The 20,676-nt window shown below is 38.5% G+C and overlaps 1 protein-coding gene across 3 annotated transcripts in view; it reads right to left on the bottom strand.

The window, feature by feature from the left end:
* Arih1 (ariadne RBR E3 ubiquitin protein ligase 1) overlaps positions 1-16,469 on the bottom strand; it is a 115,143-nt gene extending 98,674 nt beyond the window's left edge. Inside the window, exon 1 of one of the 3 annotated variants that reach the window (XM_076851052.2) lies at positions 15,768-16,469. In XM_076851052.2, coding sequence (XP_076707167.1) covers positions 15,768-16,136 — 369 coding nt within the window. In that variant the 5' untranslated portion in view covers positions 16,137-16,469. Of the gene's footprint in view, positions 1-15,189; positions 15,368-15,767 lie in introns of those variants that run through there. The other 2 variants (XM_076851051.2, XM_076851053.1) reach the window with 2 other exon arrangements.
* Between the last annotated feature and the right edge of the window lie 4,207 nt (positions 16,470-20,676).

Below are 20,676 nucleotides of genomic sequence, written 5' to 3'. Positions count from 1 at the left end.
GGTACAAAAAAATAAACAAAATGAAGTCCCTGTCCTCATCAAGTTTTCATCTTAGTGTACAAAATCAAAATATAAATAAATTAGATGAGATATGTTAAGTAGCGTCTCTGTTAGGTCCTTGAAAAAAGTAAGCATTTCATACCATTCCCACTGGTTGATTACATTAAACAGATCTTTCAAATGTTGCTATATTTTATTATATACTATCTCATCAGAAAAGCTTCAGTACTAGAAAGCAATTAGTTTTCACAACAGCAGATAGTTTTCCAAACCTCTAATTTTCCCATTAGCAACAAAAGTTATAGCTATTTTCCTTGAAATAAAAGGTATACTCCGTGTGAAGAAATACCATATATTTGCCACACATCTATATAACCATGATTTTGTCATTTTTTTATTTTAATTTTTTTTAGATGTAGTTGGAGACAATACCTTTATTTTACTTATTTATTTTTATGTGGTGCTGAGGATCAACCCAGTGCCTGCACATGCTAGATGAGCATTCTACCACTGAGCCACAACCCCAGCCCCGGTTTTGTCATTCTCTGAAGTAAAAATAGTGTCTCATCAATGTTAAGCTTCCAAGTCAAAAATGTACATTTTTTTTCTTTGAGAAAATCAACATACTTCAAGTATGCAGAAGTGCTTTATGCATGTGTCTCATTCTGTCACACAGGCTATCAAGAAGCGGTACACATTAAGGATAAAATAAAACTAAAAACTTTTACTGCCTCATTTAGAACAGAAAGTAAAACTTTTTAAAAAATTGTTTAAAAAGTTTTTTTGTTGTAGATAGACACAACACCTTTATTTTTTCATTTTTATGTGGTGCTGAGGATGAAAACCAGTGCCTCACTTGTGCCAGGGAAGCGCTCTACCACTGAGCTACAACCCCAGCCCGGAACTGTTTTTTTTTTTGTTTGTTTTTGTTTTTGTTTTTGTTTTTACTATCAGGTAGGATATCAATGATTTAATTTGGGCTAAGGTGCCAGTGGCTTTACCCACCCATCCATTGCTTTTGCACCATCACTACAAATGTTGGAATATTTAAAACAGCAAATAATGTCTTAATCAAATAGTTGGATTTTTGTTTATTTACTTGCTTTGGGATGGTACCAAGGGTTGATCCCAGAAGTACTCTAACCTTTCTATTTTTTATTTTGAGACAGGGACTCCCTAAGTTGCCCAGGCTGGCCATAATTTGAGATCCCCTGCTTTACCCTCACCAAGTAGCTGGGATTAGAGGCATGTGCCACAGTGCCCAGATATTATCAAATAGTTCTGCTCTTTGTGGATCATCCTTTGAAAACTAATGTTTCAAAGCAATTCAACTGTTAATATCACTGTGTCAGTTCATATAAATCAAACAGTTTTGCTCCTCGAGGATCATCCTTTGAAAACTATTGTTTTAATATGATTCAATTAACATCACTGTGTCAGTTCCTATGAAGTGTAAAGAAACCATATGCAAACAATAAAATGTCAATCTAAAAGGGTTGCTATAGGATTGGGAATATAGTAGCTCAGTGGTGTGAGGCCCACTAGCATTGTGTGATGCCCTGGGTTCAATTTCTAGAACCACCAAAAACAAGTAAATAAAAGGGCTGTGGTATATATTGAGGGGCCTGATAAAGCTTGTCCTCTTGGAATTTAAACATTTTCTTATCATCTTCTTACACCAGGACTTTGAGATTATCTAGAAATCATAATTTACAAGTACCAGAAGAAAATTTCACCTAGCACCCTTTTTGGCTTAAAGATTAAGAAAACTGAAGCAGTAGCATTTAATAAGCAAGAACATACTTCCCATATTTACCTAGTATCTAACATCAAAGACTATTAATGTGCTGTATGCTATCAACATAAAGACCAAGGAGTTAAGCTCTCACACTCAAAACCCTCATATCTAGCTAATTAGACAGATTTAGGTATAAAGATGGCTAGGCTATGTTACAAGTTCTTATGGGCTACACCAAATATCCAAATGAAGTGCTATGCAAACATAGTTGATGATGAACTAGAAAAGTAGCGGAGGAGTACCTGGAAAGAGATGAGGTAATGTATGAGGGGATTTTGAAAAGGAATACATCAGTTAAAGACAGAAAGAGTATCACAAGAATGACTAGCATGTACAAAAGTAGGAAAACACAAATATATGTTATAATAAGGAATTATAACCAGTAAAAGTGGGGGGAATGAGCAACAGTAGCAGATGAGAATGGGAAAAAAAGAAATCTGACAATAAGATGTAAGAGCCATGAATGCACATATTTGAAAAAAAGAAGCAGCAGTAGAGGCAGTAGCCACTGCCACCACTAGCGCCACCACCATGAATGCCAAATTAAGGAGACTGGAACAGACTTTCAATAAGTCTCTTTAGCAGGAGAATAACTATTACATTTGTGATCAGAAGCAGGATAACAGATGGACAGGAAGCCTAGAAATAGGAGGTAAAATTATGAGGCACTAGACTAAGGATGAGTAAAAATAAAAAGGATGGCAACAATATGAAACAAATTTAAGACCTAGTATGATCAGAGCTAACTGGATGTGGAAAATGCCAGAAAAGAATCAAGAATGACTCTCAAATTCCACAAATCCATAATAGAAAAGTCAATCAAAGGAAGAACCACCTATCTCTGGAAGAAGAGAAACCTCTGTCCAAAATGATAAAAATTCTAAGTGACCACATTAGAGGTTTTTGTTATAAATACTTGTTTAAAATGTAGAAAATACTATCTGGGATCTGGCTCAGAAACCTCTGCTGCACCAAGTGATTGGGGTGAAAGTTAAACAATTTACGCCCAAGGCAACTTCCACCCAAACTGGTCTGGAAGCTGTGGCTGAAGAAAAAGATAGCTGAGCCCACCAGGTGGGAGAGGTGTTAAAAGGCATTTCCCTCAATGTGGATTTACAAATATATATTTTTCTTTCACCATGTCAAGTGGAAACAATAAAAATTTCAAAAACCTTCGACAAATAAATAAATTAACAATTTGAAGACCAGAAACTTTATAATAATTTGCATATTCTCAATTCTTACTGAGCAGAGTTGTTGGGAGAAGGAAGTACTTGCCATCCCTGTTTAGTCTATATTAAGTAAATTTTAATATTCTTGTGATATTTTAAGAGCCAATATAGGTCTCTTCTTTCATGTTGTACAATACTGTTTTTGTGGGTTTTGTTTTGGATTGAACCCGGGGGTGCTTACCATATCCCCAGCCCTTTTTATTTTGAGCAAGAGTCAAAACTGCTGAGGGCCTCACTAAATTGCTGAGGCTGGCCTCAAGAGTTGCTGGGATTATAGACATGTGATACCACACCCAGCTGGATGCTTCCTTTTAGAGGAAAACAACCCCATCCTCTCTCTCCTCAAACTTTTCTCAGAAACTTCAAGGAAGTGGAAAAGGAGGATTTACAGAGAAGAGGTGGAGGAAGCAAAGTGAATTTCTTTTACCTGAGCTCTGTTGCAGAATTCATGTCACTCTGGAAATTCATTTTTTTCCTTATATGCAATAAAAAGGTTTTAAAAATATTAATAAAGGAGGAGACTATTTTTTAAAAACGGAATGTAGAAAATACTTCTACTATCTGTAGTTTACACTTAATCTCTAGAAAACTGTTAACACTGTGATTAAGAGGACATATTGGGCAGGAGATGTGGCTCAAGCAGTAGCGCGCTCGCCTGGCATGCATGCGGCCCGGGTTCAATCCTCAGCACCACATACAACAAAGATGTTGTGTTCGCCAAGAACTAAAAAATAAATATTAAAAAAAATTCTCTCTCTCTCTCTGTCTTAAAAAGAAAAAAAAAGGACATATTATCAAGTAACTGGAGTCAGCAATATCTGAATTAAAAGTATGACAGTTTCAAAGGAATAAGAAAATGAGCCTGAGAAGTGTCTGAGATACAGCTATTCATAACATTGTCTAAATAATTGTCTCAGTAATATGGAAATGTTACATAATACTTCATCATCTGCTATACTTTTTGCCAAAATGTATTAATAAGTGTCAGGTCACTTCTGACACTTCTTTTAATGGAACACAGGGAAAAAAAAAAAAAGGGAAAACAATGTTTACATGGAGAAAAAAAGTTAGATGGAAAAACTTCCAGAACAATACTTGGTTTTTCTCATTTAAAATCCTCACAACTTGTTGGGGCTGTGGATCAGTGGCAGAGTGCTTGCCTAGAATGTGTGAGGCACTGGGTTCAAGTCTCAGCACTGTATACAAATAAATAAAATGAAAGTCCAGGGGCTGGGGATGTGGCTCAAGCGGTAATGCTCTCGCCTGGCATGCGTGGGGCACTGGGTTCGATCCTTAGCACCACATAAAATAAAAATAAAGATGTTGTGCCCACCGAAAAAAAAAGTCCATTGACAACTAAAAAAAAATTTTAAAAAAGATCCTCACAACCTTTTGACCTTAAAACAATATTTTATTTTAAAATGGGAAGAAAAAGAAAAGTGGGGCTCTAAAAAGTTGATTTGCCAGAGCAGATGCTAGCTCTGGCAAAAATAAGAACTTTTTAAGATGCCTTCTGATATACCATTAATGGAAACTACCCATCGATTTAACTCCAATACTAATTGGACTTCTACTATACACCTCGACACACCAAATGAAACATTATTCAAAATAAAGTCAGATATATATCACTCCTCTGCATGGATCTCAAAGAATTAAAGTGAGCATACTATTGAAATAGTTATCTGCATACTCGTGTTTATAGAGGCATACTTCTCAACAGCCAAATTATGAAAACAGTCTAGGTGCCCATCAACAAAGAGATGATACAGATAATGTAATATATATATACACACAATGGAGTATTGTTCACCAATAAAGAATGAAATCATGTGATATACAGAAAAATGGATGCAACTAGAGATCATCACATTAAGTGAAATAAGCCAAATGCAGAAAAACAAATATCACTTTTTTGTCTCTCTTATGTAGACTCTGGGGATGCAAAAAAAAAAGACAACATCAATGTAGAAAGGAAACATTAGTGAAAGAGGGTGATACGATGAAAATGATCAAAATTTGTTATATGATCAAAATATGTTGTATGCATATGACTATGCATGTAATATGCATATAACATATATACACATAATACATGTATGTTATATTCATTGTGTTCATATAATATGTAATATGCATATATGACTAAAAAGAAGGAATGGAAGAAGCAAAGTGAAAAAGCATAGTCATATATGCATATAACATATTATATGAACATAATGAATATAACATATGGACACAATGAAGTCCACTGTTCTATATAAAAAATATGTACTGTTAAAATATCTAAAAATAAAGCCAGGTGAGCACCTATCACTGGGTGAGTAGAAAATTAGGAAAAGAGCAAAAATCATTAAGAAATTTAAATCATACATGATTACAGAAATGTACTGACCCTATAATAAAGTGAGTTGGCAGTTAAAAACAAAAACAAAGAAACTCAGGCTTTTTAACTGAAAATGGAAGGAATGCCACTATCTCCACAGATCCAAAAAGATCTCATTCACCAAGTTAAAAGACTACCCATTCTTTCATCCAGCAAGTAATCATAAAATGCCAATCGAAACATTTAATAGTAGTTATTAAACTATTTATAAAGTTATAGTGTCAAGATCAAAGGCTGGGCTGCATATATATTGTCAAGGATTTTAGTCTTTGATGCTGTGTCTTTTTAAAAAGGGAATGTATAAACTGCAAAATAGAGAACTATGCAAAATGCATCATCAAATATACAGGTTCAGCCTGGCATAGTAATGTGTCTGTAGTCCCAACAATGGAGAGGCTGAAGCAAAAGGTCTGCTTGAGCCCAGAAGCAGACAAGCATGGGCAGCAATAGTGAGACTCCATTTTAAAACAAAACTAACTAAAAAAAAAATGAATTAAGGAATTGAGCAAAGGGGAGGGAAGGGTGGAGAGGAGGTATGGGGGCAGGAAACATGGTGGAATGAGATAGACATCATTATCCTAGGTACATGTATGACCTGCACATATGGTGCTGACCACTTCTGTACACCCAGAGAAATGAAAAGTTGTGCTCCATTTGTGTACAATGAATCGAAATGCATTCTGCTGTCATGTATAACTAATTAGAACAAATTAAAAAAATACAAACTGAAGGAAAAACAAAACGAATTAAGGATTGGGGGATGTAGCTCAATGGTAAAGCACTTGCCTAGCATAGCATGCTAGGTTTGATCCCCAGAACTAGCAAATAAAAAAAAGGGGTGGGGGGAAAGATTCACTGTCAAAAAAGGAAATAAAGAATGAAGGACAAGGGAAGGAAGGTAAATTGATTAACTTAAGGGAGTATTTCCCCGCCCCCCCAGGCTTCCAAAATGACAGTTATATAAAAAAAGAGTAAATAAATAAATAAACAAACTTTGGGGGGCGGTTCACTCTAGGAACAACAGAGTGAAAGCTAACATGGAAACATATTTTATTTCCACTTTAAAAAAAAATCAGGAGTCACTTAGCGGAATAAGTTACATCACAAAACAGATCACCATCATTTATTTGTAGTTAAGCAAAGAGAATAACAAAAGGAATTCTTGGAAACATTAAACAAGAACAGGGGATCTCAACACTTGTTGTGCACTAAAATAATCCAGGAAGATTTTTGTTTAATGGCTTTGCCTGGCCCAAATCCACAATGGCCTATCTACTGGTCTTGAGTGGAGTCTGGGTTCCTGAACTTTACAACACCCAGAAGTAACAAACTCTAAGATGAGAAGATTGCATCAATGTCAACATCCTGGTTGTGATAAAGTGCAAGATGTTTTATTAAGACATTATTTCTAAGATACTACAGAAAAATCAAAGAGTATTGAGAATATCTGCATTATTTCTTGCAACTGAATATAAATTTATAATTATCGAGCTAGGTTTGTGGCTCAAGCGGTACAGTGCTTGCCTGGCACATGTGAAGCACTGAGTTGGCTCCTTAGCACCACATAAAAATCAAATAAAGATATTGTGTCCACCTAAAACAAAAAAATATTAAAAATAAATAAATTTACAATTATCTAAGAAGCATAATGAACATACTCTCTGGAGATTTCACTATGTAACTGGGGTATTTGTTTGTCTGTGGTGTAACTAGGTTAACTAGGGTGTTTTGTTTGTTTGTGGTATAACTAGGTTTGTGGTGTGTAACTAGGTTTGTTTGTTTGCTAGGTGTAACTAGGGTTAAAAAGAAAAAGAAAAGAAAAAAAAAATCAGTGGACTATAGAGTCTCACATTCCTGCCAATTCTAAGCACACACTATTATTTTGATCTTAACCACTGAAAAGTAATTAGAAATGCACATCATTTTATAGGCATAAAATGATCAGTCAAAAATTTAAAAATTCTGATCAGGGAGGGTCATACATGCCTGTAATTCCAGCAACTTGGGAGCCTGAGCCAGAAGATCACAAGTTTGAGACCAGCCTTGGCAACTTACGACAATATCTCAAAACAAAAAATAAAAAGTGCTGGGATGCAGCTCAGTGGTAAAGTACAGTGGGTTAAATCTCCACTACCACAAAAAATATCCAAACTAACTATGCTTTCACAGTGATACACAAATTGACAGGATAGATATCAGCATTACACAATTGTTACACATTACACAATTAAGTTTTTTTAGTTGTCAATGGACCTTTTTATTGTATTTATTTATATGCGGTACTGAGAAATAGAACCCAGTGCCTCACTCGTGCTAGGCGAGCACTCTGCCACTGAACCACAACCCCAGGTCTGTCCTTCATCTCTTGACTAACAGATGGATGGATGAATGTATTAAGTAGTGAGTAGTCTAAGATGGCCCCCAAAGAGCTGCATCTCTCGATTGTCACAACTTTGTATAATCCCTCTTCTTGAGTGTGGGCTAGAGTTAGCTATTCACTTAAAACAAATAGAAGAGAGCAAAATAATAGAATGTTACTTCTGATATTGAGTTAGAAAAAAGCTGTGGGGCTGGGGTTGTGGCTCAGTGCTTGCCTAGCACGGGTGAGGCACTGGGTTCAATCCTCAGCACCACATAAAGAAATAAGTAAAAATAAAAGGCATTGTGTCCACCTACAAATAAAGTTTTTTTTTTTTTTTAAAGCTGTGTCGGGGCTGGGATTGTGGCTCAGTGGTAGAACACTTGCCTAGCACATGTGAGGCCCTAGGTCCGATCCTCAGCACCACATAAAAATAAATAAATAGATATTGTATCCAGTTACAAAATAAAAAATTTTTAAAAACTTAAAATTATATAAAAAAAAAAAAAAAAAAAGCTGTGGTTTCTACCTTGGAGGGGCCTTCTCTCAAATTCCCACTCTAAAAGAAAGAAGCTACTATGTTTTGAACCATGTTATGGGGGAGGCCAACAACCAGCCAGTGAAAATTTGAGGCCTGCCAACAGTCACAAGAATGAGTTTGGAAGGGGATCCTCCCCAGTCAAGTCTTGAGAATTCCAACCCATCTGACACCTTGGTAACAGCCTTGAAAGAGTCCCTGAAGCCACAGGCACCTGGGTTAGCTGTGCCCAGAATCAAGACTTACAGAAAACTGAAAGATAATAAACGAATGCTGTTTTTAAGACACTAAGTTTGGGGATAGATAAATAGTGAGAAAGATAACCAATACATATACCCACTACAGTGTAATAACTTTTGCCTTTCTTTGTAGTACCAAATCTCCCACGTTCTATATAATTCTCCACCATTTATATACTCAGTTCTACTTTAGGCGATCTCATCATTTTCCAGACAGCCTTCTCATTCCCATCTCATGCAATATCTTAAGTATCCTATCCCTCTTTTCTATTCATCCAAATCTTGGCCATCTTCCAGAAAACATGCATCTCTCTTCCATGAACACCTACTGCTATCTACTTAGCACTTCATTAAACTACTTGCTGACCAAATAGCTTTGAGTGTTTTAAGTCTCCTTGAGAATAAGTCGGCTTCGATATTGAGTACCTTTACTGAGTAGGTTCATTCAAAGTATTTGAGACCTTATACTACACTTCCAGCATATTAATAAGGAATTCAACTATTATATTAAAAAAAAATAAGGAAAAAGGAGTGGAAGGAAAGTCAAGTGCTCTGATCTAGAATGTTAGATAGCAATAGTCTGCTTTCTTTGCATGTTTGAAATTGAGTAATGGCCACCTTATGCCCAGTACCCTGGCACACACCCATAATCACAACTACTCAGGAAGCCGAGGCAGGAGAATTGTTTGAGCCTAGAAGTTTAAGGCCAGCCTGAGTTACACAGTGAGAGCTTGTCTTAAAAAAAAAAAAAAAAAAAAAAAAAAAGAAAGAAAAGAAAAAGGAAAGAAAGGAAGGAAGGAAGAAAGAAAGAAAAAGGGGGCCAGGTTGTGGCTCAATAGCAGAGCACTTACTCGCCTAGCAAGTGAGAAGCACTGGGTTCAATCCTCAGCACCACATACAAAAAATAAGCAAATAAAATAAAGGCATGCTGTCCATCTACAATTACAAAAAAAAAATTTAAGAACTTATTTATTTTTTTAAGCTGTAGATGGACACAATATCTTTATTTATTTTTATGTGGTGCTGAGGATCAAACCCAGGGCCTCACACATGGGAGGCAAGCACTCTATACCACTCAGGTACAATCCCAGCCCCCCAAAAAAACTTAGAAAAAAAGAAAAAGAAGAAAGCTACTTTATCTGAAGAATAACACCAATAATGACAAACTCCTTCCAATCCTAAGTTCAATATCTGGAAATTTTTCTTTTATTAATTTCTTTAAAAAAAACTTCTGTCATTAACATATTTTAGCAGTAGATATATGTGGAGAAAATCTGGCATTAAAATTCAACTACACCAGTGGTTTTCAAACTTTAGCTTGCATCACCAACACCTGGAAGGTTTATTAAACCAGATGACTAAACCTCAGAGTTTGATTCACAGGAATGCTTCCATAACCAATTAAATGAGTCTTAAAATTAGACTCACAGCTCAAGGAGATCAGCTGGGAAAAGATAAAAGTTCAATAGCTTCAGGCTGGGGTTGTGGCTCAGAGGTAGAGCATGTGTGAGGCCCTGGGTTGGATCCTCAGCACCACATAAAAAATAAATAATAAAAAAAAAGTTCAACAGCTTCAAAACACACCCTCCTCCCAATTCCTTTACTGAATAGGTCCATTTAAAGTATTTGAGACCTTATATCCTTTCCCAATTAAGTTAATTTTAACTTAATATGCATACTGGAATTCACTGTCTTATGTGCAATGAACATCTCTATAATTAACAGGTTTTTAAAACAATGTTAAAAGTAAAGTAAAAGACTGATTTAGAAGTTCAACTTTCTTGTTTTCACCTCTTAGATTAAAACAAACACTAAAGGTTCTGAGATGTTAACTTACCAGTTAGAGGAAAACACAAGGCCAGAAATGACTTCCAACCAATACTCCAGAATACACTGCCTCCCTGTTTATGCTTGTAACTCACTTTAAATTGGTGAAATATAATTAAACAGCCAACAAAACTTCCTCAGACAGGGTTAGATATTTCTGTTCTTTAAAATAAGCTAGATAGGGGCTGGGGCTACGGTCCAGCAGTAGAGCACTTGCCTTGCACATGTGAGGCACTGGGTTCAATCCTCAGCACCACATAAAAATAAATAAATAAAGGTATTGTGTCCGACTACACTAAATATACATATATATATATATATATATATATATATATATATATATATATATATAAGGCTAGATATTTCTTGGGGGTTTTTCGTTTGTTTTTGTTTTTGGTATTAGGAATTGAACCCAGAGGGGCTTAACCACTGAGGCGCATCCCCAACTCTTTTTATGTTGTATTTTGAGACACCATCTTGCTAAATTGCTCGGGTTGTCTCCCTAAATTGCTGAGACTGATTTTAAACTTTTGATCTTCCTGCCTCAGCTTCCCAAACTGCTGGGATTACAGGCATGCACCACTGCACCCAGCTGATAGGTTTTAAAATAGGCTGGGGATATGGCATGTGCAAGGACCTAGGTTCAATCTCAGTACCAGAAAATAAAAATCTAGAATAGGCTATTTAGCATAACCTTACAAAAGAAAAACTCATACTCACTTTTCTTTATAGTTCCACTTTGACCACTCATATCCCATAGTTTCAGGTCCCTCTTTATCAGCATACCACCTAATATGGTACTCCTAAGGGCTGGTACTCTTCTCACTTTACTCACTCTCCCTGGGTCAAAATCATGATGATAAAGAAATTATCACTACTGAAGTAGCTAAAATACATAGATGCTGAGGCTCCACCTCAGACCTAACTATTCTTATTTATTTATAAGAATCGCTGGAAATAGAGCCCAAGGACCTCTATCTCTATGTTTCCCATCCTATATGCTCTCCTTAGGCAAAAACCACATCTACTTAACATAGAGCCTGGTTGAGGCACAACTAATTTTTCTGAACATTGTTGTAGAAATACAAAATGGCAAGTTTAAACATTCCCCAATTGCAGACATGTGTAATGGCTAGTTTATTATTATTAACTAGCTCTTTTTTTCTTCGGGGGGGGGGGGGGGGGGGGGTTTGTTCTAAGGATAGAACCCGGGGCTTCCTGCATGGTAGTATACCTCCGGCCCAGAAAACCACTTTTTAATATTACCAATAGTAATTAAATAACCTAGTAAACAAACTGAAAACTTTAAGTACTTCTCTGTCATTGGTATAGGTAACACTAAAGAAAATCTCTGAATTTCTTTTAAAAAGCTCAAAAGGTAAGATAGGTAGGTTGCCGGGCTGGGGTTGTGACTAAGTGGTAGAGCGCTCACTTAGCAGTGCAATGAACTTGGTTCAATACTCAGCACCACATAAAAATAGATAAAATAAAGGTAGTGTGTCGAACTACAACTAAAAAAAAAAATTTTTTAAAAAGATAGGTTGCCACAAAAGAGTTAAGTAAAACAAGATCATATTAAACAAAACAATCAGGGAGTTACATAAAGCCAGAAAACAAAGAGTCTTCTAAAAGAAAAACAGTGCTGGGCAGGGGCTGTAGCTCAGTGGCAGAGGACTTGCCTAGCATATGTGAGGCACTGCATTCGATCCTTAGCACCACATAAAAGTAAAACAACTACAAAAAGAATAAACAAATTAAAAAAGAAAAACAGTGCTGACTTTAAAAGACCTGAACTAGCAAAGCACAGCAGTACATGTCTATGATCTCTGGTACCAGGGAAACTGAAAAAGGAGGCCAGCCAGTGCAAACTTAATGAGACCCTTGGGGGGGGGGGGTTTAATCCCTCCTACTGCAAAATAAAAAAGACCAAAACTGAGTGCTGATAGAATGCATGTTACTATGCTTGAGGCTCTGAGTTTAATCTGTAACAGGGCAAAAACAAAAACAAAGAGACAGAACTAATCTGCAAATATGGGCAAAGAATAGTATTTATCTGTTGTTGGCCCAGAAATAGTTTAAAAAAAAAAAAAAACCTCAGAAAAAGTAAACAAATTCCCATGGAAATAGTAAATTAACTTGGTGATCTTTTCACATTTCAAACTTTTTCTCCTATAAATGTATTTTAAAATTCACTAATAACATATGATTTCATACTGAAAAAGTAGCATAAGGGAGCAAGGAATTTATTTTTAGAGTTAATTATAGTAAGCTCCCTAGTGTGCACCAAGTAGAATTTAATTTTTTTTAACTTTATAAAACCTGTAATTGGTATAGTTCAGTGGTAGAGCCTGTGCTTAGCATGCTGAGGCCTACATGTTGACATATTAAACCCAAACTGATTTTAAAAAAAAACTGAAATCCTATCCAACTGACATTTAAAAGCTCTTTGAATACAAATAAGTCTTATAAACCAATAAAAAAATAAATATTCCAAAAGGGATAAAATGGGCAAAAAAAAAGGACAATTTACAAAAGAAATACTTAGCCCAATAAACATGCTAAAAGTTCAACCTTGATAGTTTTTTTTAAATGACCATTTTGAAAGCAATGTGGTAATATATATCAAAATCTTTAAAAGTAATAAATTATTTGACTCTGCAATTTCACATATCCCAAAAAAAGTAATAAAACATTCAAAGAGAGACCTATTGAGGATATTCTCAATGGGGCTTATGAAAGCCATAAACTGAAAATAAAAAGACCAATAGCAGACTGATTATATAAATTAGTAATCGGTAATCACTAAGCTCTTCAAAAATAGTTATTTATTGACAGGAGAAAGTTGCTCTGAGATTCTTTCTGATTTTGCAACCTGTTTTTTTCCCACTGAAAATAAGCATATACTTTGTGATTCCATTGTTTTAAAAAATGTGTAGAGTTATTCAGAGCTCTGGAAAGATAACTTCAGTCTTTTAATTTTTTCTTGACTAATCAGTTTTTTCTTAAAATGTGCACTATTTGTATGTTTTTTTAATTTAACTCTATTAACATCAACACAACCTGCAACATAACCAAACTCAGTTTAGAACAAGTAAATATACCATATGAAGATAGTCTAGAATACACAGTATTACCCCTTTGATTGCACTAGTATTTCTAAATATGAACTTTCAACAAGGGATGCTACACATTTAGGATTTCTACTTAAAAACATCCTTACAATGAAGTAGACTAGAAAGTTTTTCAAGCAATGAAAACAGAATATAAATTAAGACATCTAAAAAAAAATCCCTAGTTTTTTGTAGGTCTGATTAATTTCATCAACATTTATTCTCCCATCTAAACCAAGAAAGAATAATGTCAGATTCAGCTACATTTCTATTCCAGAAATGACATAAAGAACTTGCTTTTGGCCTCAGTATCAAGACACACCTAAGACTTGAGAAAGTTGAATGAGATTTAACTACAGGAAAAAAAGACATTAAGAAATAAGTCAAAATATTAAATATTATGTCACCGGGTTCTTGAAAATGCTAATTAAAATGCCAGGAAGCTAGGTAATAAGCTTAAGAACATCAGATTTCATATAGTTGCAGATTTATAAAGAGAATTTTACCTCATATTCTTTAATAAAAGTTCCCTTTAAAAAAGCAAAGAAAATGGAGGTGGCACACTCTTGTTACCCCAGTGACTCAGGAGGCTGAGGCAGAAGTTCAAGGCCAACTGGGCAACTTAGCAAGACCCTGTCTCAAAAATAAAAAGGGCTGGGCTCAGTGATAAAACAACCTGAGTTCAATCCCCAGTACCAAAAAAGAAAATGTCTTCATTTAGTGGCTGAAGAACTTAACTGTCGTATTTTTTTTAATATTTATTTTTTTAGTTGTAGTTGGACATAACATCTTTATTTCACTTGTTTATTTTTGTATGTGGTGCTGAGGATGGAACCCAGGATCTCAGGCGTAGGAGGTGAGCGCTCTACCACTGAGCCACAACCCCAGCAGATCAGAAAAATAGCAGGTAAACTTATCTTACCTCCACAATCCTTCTATATCCTTCTTAGACCTCATTATCTATACTAAAGTTTGAGATTTCCACATTTTAGTAACAGCACTAGGTATGAGATTTTTGTGTTATTTAAAACATGATCTTCAAATATTGTCTAAATAGACAGTTTCATTTTCAAAACTTATGATTACACACTATAAAAAAATCTGTTAATGGAAAGTCAACAAGTAGACAACATACTGATGATCTGTCAGTGAACCTTTACTTAACCAACCACTTTAAGTTAAAGAAAAAAGTAATGAGTAACCTGCAAGAAAGCAATAACTTGCTTTTTTATGTATAGTTTCCCTCCACGTAACTAATATTTTCTAAAAGCTGCACTGAATCAAGTCTTCATTTTTTATTTTCCAGTCATCCCTTACCCCTCAACTTTTTTCCCAAGTGGAAAAGTATATCCTAAAGCTCAAAAATGCAAAATCTGAAGCACTAGGTTAAATGAGATGTGATTATTACTTAAACCAAACATACCTTAGTGAGCATAAAATAGAAATTGTCAGAGGAATTAGTTCAAAAGCAGAAAGCGTCTGCTTTCTTAATCACAATAGAGTCTTGTCCAATTAGACAACACTGCGTTTTGTTTAGTGTTGTAGCTGCAAGGATGGGTAGGCAATCTGCAATAACTATTCCAACAGCTTCAGCAAGTTACATACTAAACTAGGCCTGGGAAAAGTAGCAGTTAAATCCCAAACGAACAGCAAAAACATTTTTAAAAATTTTTAATAAAAGATATAAGCAGAAGTCTCACCATCAAAAAGAAGTCCCATCAGCGCCTCTTCCGAGAAATAGTTCCCTTCCCCCACCTTTAAGTAGGCACTTAAGACTGCCAAGGAGATCCATTTCTTTATTAACTGGTGCCCACTTGGGGCAACCGTATGCCAAGATCCTCACAGGCCTACCATAATCCCTCCCAGAAGTGCTCAAGAGACAGAAGGCTGATAACCCTGGTAGGGACCCAATTCTTCCAGACTCTTCCCTACCTACCCACCCGGCCCCCGTAAGGCAATCCTCCGGCCACAGGAAGGACACTGGGCCCAGGAACTAGCAGGAATTATCCGCAAAAGAAGGCTTTCGCGGCCACAGGCCTCTCGGCCTTAGCAGGTCCTGGGAAGCACCGCCCCCAGTGCAACTCCCTACACCCGGCTATCTGGCGAATATCTGTTTTCGACACCCTCTGTCCCCAGTAGAGGCAGTGAAGAAGACAGGGCCAGGAGGCATCGGGCTGGGCTGCGCACCAGGCCCAGGCCTGCCCCTCAGGGCCGCGCAGGCCGCCAGAATCAGCTCCCCGGTTCAGCCCGATCAAGGCAGCGCGGCGGCCCCCCTCACCTGGATGACCTCGTTGACCTCCCGGATACATTCCACCATGTGTTGTAGAATCTGCTCGGCCGTGAGCACCTCGTAGCGGTAATCCTCCTCCTGCTCGTGTCCTGGTCCGCCGCCGCCGCCGCCACCGCCACCGCCACCACCGGGCCCCAGAGCACTGCCGCCGCCGCCGCCCGTTTCCCCGCACAGCAGTCCGTCCCGCTCCCCGCCGACGCCCAGCCCGGGCTCCACCAGCTCCACCTCGCCCAGATCCAGGTTATCATCGTCCGGCTCGTCATCGTCCTCGTCTTCCTCCTCCTCGGCACCGCTGTCCTCCTCGCTGCACTCCTCGTCCTCGTCGAACTCGTAGTTGTAGCCCTCGTCTGAGTCCATGGCGCGGCGCGCGGAGGCCCGGCGGACGCTGGCCGAGGCGGGGAGAGGGCGGGGACGCCGAGGCCCCGGCTCTCGCTCCGGCTCCGGCTGATGTCCGGACGCAGGCCTGGCTCTGGCCCGCGGGCCGCGGCTCCTCCCCGGGCGCGGCGGTTGGCGGTTGGCGGCTGGTGGCGGCGGGGAGGGCGCGGAGGAGGGAGGGAGGGAGCGAGGGGGCCGCTTGCTGCCCGCCTCAGTCAGACTCGGCTCCGCTCCGGCCTCCGAGAGAAAACAGTCCCCAGCGCCACCTCCACGGCCGCTGCTACCGCTACTGAGCCAACAAAGGGGCGTGCGTCACCGCGTCGCGCTGCGTCGTCGCGTCACTCCTCTGTGCGTCACTGCGCCCCGCCCCGCTGCCCCTGCGTGGTGTGCGGGGAGACCCCACGGCCCGGCCTCCGAGGGCCTGGGATCGCTGCGGCGCGGGAATCGTCTTGGTGGTTCCGTCTGCGCCAGTTCTGCGCGCCTGGCGGAGACGGGTAGACCTTTTGAAACGAAAAGGCTGCGGCCTCCGGATAACTGCGGGAAGTAGAGGCCCTCGGACCGCCCAGGTGGTGGCTTTTGCCTCCGGCCATAGGGATCCAGCCTTCCTACCTCGGAGTAAATGCATTTACCGCCCGCCCAAGGAAGCCCTGAGCTGTTGAATTAAAAGTGCTGTTGCCCAAGCTAAGTGGAAATCTTTTGTATGCGGAACCTCTAAACTGTGTGGCAGGTGAACCTCACTTTTGGTAGGTAGTGGTGCTGTCCACTTGTACAGACATGCATTGGTTTTCAAGTCTCTACGGTGACGTCATTTTAAAGAGGCATTTACTGAAGTCGGCTGGACCAGCACCTCTGGAGGACCCTAAACAATGTAAACAGCCATGACTTTCCTTAATTGTGCACTGTCGGAGGGACTTACGTAGATTGACTCTCGTTTTCACTGAGCGTTAGTACCCATTTTATACCTGAGGGATATGAAGCTCAGAAAGAGAAAGAAAGGCTGGAGGCGTGACATTGGTAGAACTCTTGCCTAGCCAGCACAAGGCCCTGGGTTCGGTCCCCAGCACCACCACCACGAAAAGATAGTACTTAACTAAAACCACGCACTTGCCCTGTTTTAGCTTCTGGGTGCCCCGAAACAGCAATCAAAAAGGCTTTATGATGCATAATTTGTGTTATATACAGCACAATGTATAAAATGCATTGTACTATACCACAATGGAGGCAATAAGAGAAATATCTATCTACAAGATAAAATGTAGTTGCAGAGATAGTGCTTGACTCTTATCTGGAAGTGTGTTGTGTAAGGTTCATGTTGACGTGTGCAGGCCAGGAGTTCAACAGAGAAGGTAAGTTAAGATGATCTAGCCTAAGAGAACAACTAAACAAAAACATAAGAAGGTGTGAGGTAGTTGATAGTGTGAAACTTACACTGCAAGGAGGTAAATGGCAAAATGTTGAGCAAATTAGAAGTGAACATAAATCTTTGTAAACAGATCAAAAGAATCAGAGCAGTGTTCTGAATGAAAAAGAGGCAGAAGGCTCTCTCTTCAGATAATTTGAAAGATTGGCCAGACTGAAAATCTTAAAATATAAATCTCTAACTTACTGGTAAATTGTACTGTTTAACATAGATTCACTTTAGAAATTGATTTGGAAAAGTAAAAGATTAATATAAATATGTCTGTACTAATTTGTCCATTAAATAATAAGATGTCTTAATACCAGGATATATCAATTAAAGCTTTGAACCTCAGTTCTAGGCTGTCTTGGTCCTTTTTATTTAGTGTTTCTTTTAGCAGTTCTAGGTTGTTGCTGCAATTCAGGCAAGCCTTGGACACAAGCACCCTTCTCCCCATCTCTGGTGTGCTATTCCTATGGGGAAAAAAAAGTAAAAGTTGTCAGAGCCTCAAATTTGTCCCATTTTTCTTTTTCATATTACCCATACCTTGAAGGATTGCCTACCTTTTGATACTGGAGCAGTTGAGCAATTGACCACTATTAGAGAAATATGAATAGCCATATGCATTCTATTCCTGAATTTCAATCACAAAGCAAAGCTGAATGCTACCCAACAATCCTGTTAAATTTTTCCAAATTGTTCTCCCACTCTAAGCTACTCTTTCATACCTTCTTCAGTTTGAGTCTTCTCAAAGCAGATGACTTCAAGTCACAGAGAAATTTGAAAACTCCAGGACCAATGTAATTGAAACATTCTGGGCAAAGAAGAGTACAACAGATAAAGTCAGAAAAGGCAGATCAAGACAGAGGCCAGTAGATTCTTTTTTTTTTTTTTTTAAGAGAGAGACAATTTTTTAATATTTATTTTTTAGTTATTGGGGGACACAACACCTTTGTTTGTATGTGGTGCTGAGGATTGAACCCAGGCCGCTCGCATGCCAGGCGAGCGCGCTACCACTTGAGCCACATCCCCAGCCCCAGTAGATTCTTACAAGCTATATTTATATGTATCACATTATTTAATATGAGAAATATTAAAGGCTTTTAAGCAGAAGAATGAGACGATATGATCTGTGTTTTTGTGCTTTTTATTTGGTGCTGAGGATGGAACCCAGAGCACACCAAGCAAGCATTCTACTACCTAGCTACATCCCACCCTGATCTGTGTTTTTAAACCCTGAGAAGGGTAGGGTGGCCTATGATCTCAGCTACTCAGCAGGCTGAGGCAGGAGGATCACAAGTTTAAGATCTATTTAGGAACTAAAGGAGAATCTCATCTCAAAATAAAAACTAAAAAGAGCTGGAGATATAACTCAGTGGTAGAGCACCCCTGGGTTTGATCCCCTATGTATTGCAAAAGTAAATAATAATTCTGGTTGCTTTGGAGAGGATGAACCATGAAAGCAGAAACCAATTATGAGGCTAAATCAGTAATCCAGTAATCTCTGTGAATAATAATAATGGTTTAAACTAGGGTTGTAACAGTGGAGATGTTAAGAAATAGTCAGATTCAATTATAATTTGAAAGCAAAGCCAATTCACTGATGGCTTGACTTTGGGTTTTATAGAGGAATCAAGGATGCCTACTAAATTTAGAGTTTGAGCAAGTGGGTGAATGGTGGTACTATATATTGAAACATGTTAACTTTGAGATGCTTATTAGACATCAAAATAGAGTCATTGAGTAGGCAATTCCATATACTAATGTACAATACTGAAATAAAAATTTAGAACTGGAGATACAATTTTATAAGAGTTTATGTCAGTAGTGTTGAAAAGCACCATAGGATGAAGGTTAATAGCTTAGGCCTTGAAGAAGATCTGAATTTGCCTTTGCCCCTCCCATCTCTATCTGTAATCTTGAGCATATTACTGAATCTCTTTCACCTTTTCTTTGGAGATTATAATTCCTATTCTCAGAATTGCTTGTCAAATGAAATAATGTATTTAAGCACTTGACATATTACCTATCATATAGTTAAGTGCTCACAAAATTAGAATTTTAAAAAACTGTCATTAAGCTTGTTATATTGGCACTTGCCTTTGATTTCAGTGACTTGGGAGGCTGAGGCAGAAGAACTTTAAATTCAAGGCCAGCCTTGGCAATTTGTCAGGACCCTATCTTTAAAATAAAAATAAGGGTATAGGGTTGTGTGTCAGTGGTAGAGCACTTACCTAGCATGTGTGAAGCACTGGGTTTGATCCTCAGCACCATATTAAAAAAATAAATAAATAAGTAAAATGAAGGTATTGTGTTTATCTACAAGTAAAACATTTAAAATAAAATAAAGAGGACTAGAGTTATAGCTCAGGGGTAAATTGTCCCTCATAAATCCCCAGTAATGCAAAAAAATTTTTTAAATATCATAAGTGGTAGATTGTGTGAAAAACTATAGTCAATTGGATTTATAACCTTTTACTTGGCTTTATTTTAATTATGTTGCTATGTACACAACCTGTATCATCCCCATTTTCTAGGGTAAAGAATTGGCCTGCTTTTCTTCAGCAATCTTTTCCATGATCTCATGACATCTTTTTTGATCAATATCATGTGTGCCGCAGTCTGGCTGGGCACAATTCAGGAGCCACTTGTCAAAAGAAACTAACTTTATTTTTAGAACCACACAAGATAAACAAAACAGCTCCTCAGGAAAAAACCCTCAGAGCCCAACTGCCACCACCGGCTTCCCACAAACCACACACCCCAACAACCTCTTTCTCCCACAATCCTCCTGCTCTTGAGGCCGATTGGCTGGGTCGCATGGGCGGAGCCAAAAAAGTCCCCCAATGAGCAGCTCCGTGGTCTGAAAGGGCAGGGAAACAGCCCAATGAGCATCACCGCAGAGGAGCCAATCAGCTAGTTGTTGCTGGGGCCGCTGTGAGCCAATCATCAGCTGGTAGTCTGAAAGGGCAGGGAAACAGCTCAATGAGCATCTCCACAGAGGAGCCAATCAGCTAGGTGTTGCTGGGGCCGCTGTGAGCCAATCATCAGCTGGCAGTCTGAAAGTTTGCTGGAGCCCCTTCGGCTGTGGCTCTCAACATCTCCCCCTCTCTGTTTAAACAA

The sequence above is a fragment of the Callospermophilus lateralis genome, chromosome 3 (assembly GCF_048772815.1).
Source record: "Callospermophilus lateralis isolate mCalLat2 chromosome 3, mCalLat2.hap1, whole genome shotgun sequence".
Classification (NCBI taxonomy): domain Eukaryota; kingdom Metazoa; phylum Chordata; class Mammalia; order Rodentia; family Sciuridae; genus Callospermophilus; species Callospermophilus lateralis.
Note: the sequence above shows the minus strand (reverse complement) of the source record. Positions and strands in the feature narration are given on the sequence as shown.